This window comes from Microtus ochrogaster, chromosome 2 (genome assembly GCF_000317375.1).
Source record: "Microtus ochrogaster isolate Prairie Vole_2 chromosome 2, MicOch1.0, whole genome shotgun sequence".
Classification (NCBI taxonomy): Eukaryota; Metazoa; Chordata; class Mammalia; order Rodentia; family Cricetidae; genus Microtus; species Microtus ochrogaster.
The window spans coordinates 55,149,230-55,155,474 of NC_022010.1; the positions used below are offsets into that span (position 1 = coordinate 55,149,230).

Here is a 6,245-nt window from a genome sequence, read left to right on the forward strand (position 1 = left end):
ACACACACACACACACACACACACACACACACACACACACACACACACACACACACGCCCTCCCTAAATATGGGAAGATTTCTCTGAGCAAAGGAGAAAGTACTTCAAATTTCTGGGTATAAGCAAATATCTAGAAAGCCATTTGACAGCTTGACCATGAAGCAAATTAATGGCAGCTCCCATAACCGCCTCCCATCCCTATCATCTCCCTAGCAATGGAACTTTAGGATTCCAATACAGTCCAGTGCAAAGCATATTTACAGTGTCCCCTTCTCGTTGGAGCAGGAAAAGCTAGCCTTGCAATACGCCCATGAAGCTGCAGGTAGATTAGTTCAGCTTCTTTGCCTCTGACCTCCCACTTGATCTGCTTCGGGCAGGAAAACAGCACTGCGTGTGGCTTACTCTTGATTTTTCCTCTATTTAAAAATAGGTCTTGAAGCATGGGTAGCTCCCAAAGCTTTCAAACACGGGGCGTGTGTATGTGTGTGTTTTCTGGTTATCTCCAGAGGGCAAGGTTATCTGAAACAATCCAGTCTGCACCGGCCAGAGCGAAAACTTAGTTTCCTGATATTTCAGGCTGATCATTTTGTTACTTTTTCTTTGTTATTTGCTCATTTATCTCATGCATAGACGTCCAGAACATTTAATTCACTTCCTTCATGAATGGTCCCATCCACATAGAGAAAGAAAATAGGTCAGAACTATGTAGCTGCTACAAATTATTAGTAGTAGTCTTCTCCTTGTGTAATGAGATGTATTTTTCCCACGTTGCCTTTCCTGAACAATTAATAGTGTTTAAAGTTACCCCAAACTGCAAAGTAACTGTGAAAAAAACGTGATCTAAAAAGTTGAAACACTGTTTATGCAGAATACCACCTCAAGTCATAAAATACAGTTCATTAGAGACTCAGAGGGGAAATCTCTCTTGGGCTGACTTCTAAGTAGAAGCGAATCATCATCATAATTACGTAAATGAATATTAATGGGCAGGGGAGACATAGAAACAACACCTACCTCTAGCCATTGAGATCCTGTAACAGAGGATGCTTTAAAGCATTGTTTTGCGTTTTAAATTAGAATGGAACGAACCCTAACCCCCAGGGACTCGTGTGTGTGCTCTGCTCACAAAGCACCTTTTGCTCTCTTCTGTCTTCCAGGGCAACTACGATTCTGGTTTTCTCTATCACTGTCAATTTCCCCCATTCGTCACTGGCATTAATTTCCAGAAGCAGGAGGATGAACCATTTGATTACCGCCTTCTTGAGGATACAGAGGACAATCCCATCCAAACATTCTCTTTCAGGTGAAGAGAACTTTGAAAAGCATTTTAGCCTACTTTCTTCATTTTATACACTCCAGACTCCCCTGTCGTGGACATGGTGCCACACACAATTATGCTGGCTTTTCCCCTTCTCCATTAAAATGATCGAATAATTCCTTACAGGTATTCCTTGCACCATTTCCCCAGAGATACTATTCTTTCAAGCTGACAACAGTAACCACTGTAAATGGAATTGTCACTTTTTAAAGATCTGTTCACGTGTAGGGAAACACACATGGTACCTGGTTAAAGTAATCAAATGAGCCAAACAATTAAAGCTAGGCATAGCCTTAAGATTATTTAAACCCCGCAGGATTGGTGCCAGGTATGATTTCACGGTTCCTGTTTATCACATGGATCTGTCTTCATGTACGTAGAAAGACGTGTCTGCATGGTAAGCTACCAAAGGACCAGGCTTGCAGTGATTCTGGAGCAATGATAAACTGAACTGCTCTCCATTTAATAACTGAGGACGGAGCACAGACGCCAGTCGTTGTTCCGAGGCCTGGAGACGGCTCTTCCACCCCATCCTTCCGTGTTAGCTCACAAACGCTCCTGTGACAAAGCCACTCCACATTGTTCGGCTCAAGTGGCAGAAACTTAACATTCTCACAGTGTGGAGCCTGGAGTTCCAAGTTCAAGGTGTTGACAAAAGCAGTTCCTCGTGAAGTCGATCCATGGCTTTCTCAAAGCTGCCTTGTTCCCTCACTGGGCCTTTCCTATGCGCAAGGTATCCCTAGCGCACCCTGTGGCACTGTTTGCAAGGACAGCAGCTGGACTGGGTTAGGATTTATCCTTACGCTCCCATTTTAGTTTACTTGCCTCTTCAGAAGTCCCTAACTTGCAATTTAGTTCCACTCTGGAGTCCTGGATCTCAGACTCCAGCATATGCATTTTGTGGTGCGCAGCTTAGTTCTTAACGTCATTGGTGTTTAAAATTAAACATTATTTGGCGGGTGGTATGGCTCGGTGGGTAAAGGTACCAATAGCCAAGCTTGATGACCAGAGTTCAATCCCTGGGACCCATATTTGTAAAGAGAAAACCAACCCCCACTAGTTGTCCTCTTGAAGCATGGTTCATAAAAACTCAGGGTCAGAAATTGAGGTTCAACCTGAAGATCCAAAAAGCAAAACAGCCAGCCACTAGCTCTTACCTCAGCCTCAGTCTGGAATGGCCATCCCGCCTCCTGGAATTCCAGAATGAGACTGTGTTTGAGACATGTTTTCTCCCTTTTTATAATCCTCTCTAGGGCTGGGATTAAAAGCTTGCATCGTCTGGTTTCTATGGCAACTAGTGTGGCTACTGGGCTTAAAAGTGCAGATCATTGTGGCTACCGGGATTAAAGGTCTGCGTTACCATAACCTGGTCTATAAGGCTGACCAGTGGGCTGTTTGACTCTCAGATCTTCAGGCAGTCTGTATTTATCAGAATCCAATTGAAATGCCACTACATCCTCTGACCTTCACAACCTAACTAACTAAGTATGCTGTGTCCTGCCTGGCTTGGGTCTTAGAACCCTGGCAGGGGATGGTGAGGAAATGAAGAAAAGACAGACACATAGATACACATTCAGTGAAGATGGGATCGGATGGGATTCTCTCAGGCTACCACTACCAAGTAAACTTGGGATGTCAACATGTTTACTGGGTCTAACACCGGAGAGGGGGCTCACCTTGGTAGGATCTCTACTGACCAGCAGGCTCTAGCTGTAAACAGCTGGGGGAGGAAGCCACAGACCTAGTTTGTTTGTTTGTTTGTTTGTTTATTTTAAACACACCGATCAGCCCTTCATACATATTCATCCTCAAACCTCAAGCAAAGCTTTGCCATTCATCTTGAGCCTGGCCAGTGTGGATAAAGGCTTGGCCAATTTCCCTTGGGATAATTGGCCTTGTAGTCCTCAACAAGCCATGTCCGTGTCTCAATACACATCACCTCAGAACGTCACTCATCCAGGGCTTCCTCTGCTCCCTACGAATAGGTAGAAAATAAAGGTAATTTTCCAGTTTATGAGAATAATCCTTTACTCTTTTCTGTCTCCTAGTTCCAACCAGACTATGATGTTCTGTGGAATGAGAAATGGAGCAATTCGAGTGTATGTCCTAAATGAGGGTGATACCTCCCTGACCAGTTTGCGGGATTACTGGCATTTCAATGTGCATGACAATAACTACGGATGTGTTAAAAGCATTGCTACTAGTTTCGATGATCAGTACTTGGTGACTGCTGGGGCAGATGGTAATATCTTTGTCTTCAACGTTTATTCTCAATTTATAGCTGAGAAGATAGCCAAAGCCAAAGTGCCTTCTCCCAGGGTATGTAAACAATTAGCCAATTAATTAACGAATAATAATAGCCGAAATTAAAATAAAGTGATGATATAATGTTAAAGTCTTTAAGTATTGAGAATAATTTAGACACATTAACCTTTTAATATAATCTTCTTGACAATAATCCATAGTATCTGTAACCTATCCCTTATAATCTAGTCTTCTCACAGTATTATAATTTTGACTTTTTGTTGCTTCTGTATCAAAAATTAATGGCACTGAATTCTTATTATTATTAAAGTTATACGGCTCCTTACTGCATCAGGTTTTTTTAAATGATCACTCTCTTAGACAATGTTTCTTTTTTTTTTTCTTCAAAATGGGCAATATTTTTCAGGTCTATATTTTCTTTTTCCATTATTTACTTCTTAATAACCTCCAATAGACTTCTAAAATTTTCAGCAGTGCCTTCACCTTTCTTTAACATATTAATCAGAATTGTCCTGAAGCATATTTTAAAAACTTCCTTATTGATATCGCTTGTCATTCTGTTTCATTGCTCTGTCTTTTGATTTTTTTCAATCAAATTCTATCTTTCCAGCACACCGAGTTATTCTTTTATTGAGCCCTAGACATTTTATGTGAAAAACTCAAGGGTTACCTTGATTCTTGGTGTGTTGCTCTTACCTCCCAAAGGTTTATCTTTGCTTCTAGAAAGCAGGCAGCAAGCCTACGCCACTCTAGTCCAGTCAATAATAGATATGACTTGGAATCAGGCTTTACTTCCCAAGAAGGAAATTGTGTTTTCCGTTTACTCACACACCTAGAACATAGCATCTCAGGATTTCTTTTTAAAAAATTTACGTTTATTCTTTGAAACCTCCGTGCTCTTCTATAATGTTCATATCCATTCATCACTGCCTCCCTGAAACCCCTCCATTGTCCACCTCCCTGTCTCCCTTCCCATGTCATGTCCTTTTAAAATAAATATTGTTATTAATAACCCCCTAAGTTCATCTAGTGCCATCTAGTGCCGCCCTATCCACATGGCTGTGGGGCCACCCACTGGGGACACGGGCAGCCTCCCATCAACCAAGTCCACACAGGAGAGTCAGTCTCCACCCATACATTACCAGGAGCTCCTCGGCCAAGGGTGAGGCCTTGGGGGCCCTTCCTCCAGCCATGATGGGATTTCAACTGACTTGGTCTTAGACAGTAAGTGATCTAACCACAATTGTTTCAAGCTGATGTGTTGCTTCTTCCTACAGTTTGGGATTGAGTCAGAGCCCATTCCAGAAGACATTGAAGATCCCAAAGCCTACAGGTATGGAACATTTGATAACTACTGATCAGACCTAGGATTTTACCAAACTGACCCTTTGCAGAAGCTGACTGAGACAAATGTGTTTCCAAGTTATTGAATACTAATTGTCTCTTATGCCATTTCTCTACCTGAAATGACTATTGTTTTACTTTTTTTTTTTGCTTTAAGTATTGAGAATGCCAGGAGGAAAAGAGAATATGATAAGTTAATGAAGGAAGTAGAAGAAATAAAAACCATGAAGAGAGAGCAAATCAAATCTTTGAGGAATGAATTTTGGAAACTGTTAGCAATGAATAAAGAATTACCGGTACACATGCAGTTTCAGCGGAAAGTGAGTCTAAATGCTTGGCTTTTGTTTCAACATGTCATTTTGGGATTAGTACTACTGTTTTTTAGCAACAATGAATGCAGAGAAATCACTTGTCAAAGTTAGCATCCATTGTCAATTTAGCACAGTTCCAAGTCATCTGAGTTCCAACTGAGGAATTTCCCGGAAGAGACTGATCTGTGCAACATCTGTGGGACACTGTCTTGATGGAGATTTATGGATGCAAACTCAGTCCACCACGGTGGGCAGGGATAGTGATCTCTAAGCAGGTGATCTGAGGATATATAAGAAAGCTGGCTGAGTGTGAGGTAGAGAGCCAGAAGTAACCAACATTCATCTGCCATTCCTGCTTTGCTTCCTGTTCAAGTGCCTGCCCTGACTTCCGTCATTAATGACCTATGACCTGGAAGTATGAGCTAAATCATCCTGTTCCTCCCCCAAGTTGCTTTGGTTGTGGTGTTTGTCAAAGAGACAGAAAAAAAAAAATTAGGACATCATCCTTAGATCTTCTTTTACCTGTCCAGTAAATGTATTTTCACCACCACAAGGGCTATAAAACTTTACATAGTTGAGATGGAAGCCAGTGAACCTATGCAGCACAAAAGTTGATTGCTGGACTTGGCTGCCTCTCTGATGTTCTTTTTCTGTATTCAGTAATGTGATAAAATAAAAACGCTGGCTGGAACCTGGCTTCTCTGTTGGGAAGGTGCATGTAGAGTTTGGTTCTGTCATTTCATTTTTAATAATTCCTTATCTCTAAGGGAAATATTGCCTGGGTTGAGGCACAAGGCTTCTAAAAGACAACAGTATAGCTACAGCTACAAGGGCAATCACAGAAGAGTTTAAGTCAATTTTTTATTCATTTATTCTTTTGTGACTTTTCTGTAAAGCTCAATATACCTGTTAGTGATTGGGCTACGTTTTTATTTTTGGAAGTTTTGTCTTCTATCTGTTAGTGTTCCCTTGCCTCATATGTGTGCATCGTGTACATGCTGAGTGTC

At 41.5% G+C, this 6,245-nt stretch overlaps 1 protein-coding gene across 1 annotated transcript in view; it reads left to right on the forward strand.

The window, feature by feature from the left end:
* The window catches only part of Cfap44 (cilia and flagella associated protein 44), an 81,884-nt gene that overhangs the window by 34,698 nt on the left and 40,941 nt on the right, over window positions 1–6,245 (forward strand). The window contains exons 18-21 of the mRNA XM_005345015.3: window positions 1,158–1,303; window positions 3,367–3,637; window positions 4,861–4,916; window positions 5,085–5,247. Coding sequence (XP_005345072.1) covers window positions 1,158–1,303; window positions 3,367–3,637; window positions 4,861–4,916; window positions 5,085–5,247 — 636 coding nt within the window. The remainder of the gene's footprint in view (window positions 1–1,157; window positions 1,304–3,366; window positions 3,638–4,860; window positions 4,917–5,084; window positions 5,248–6,245) is intronic.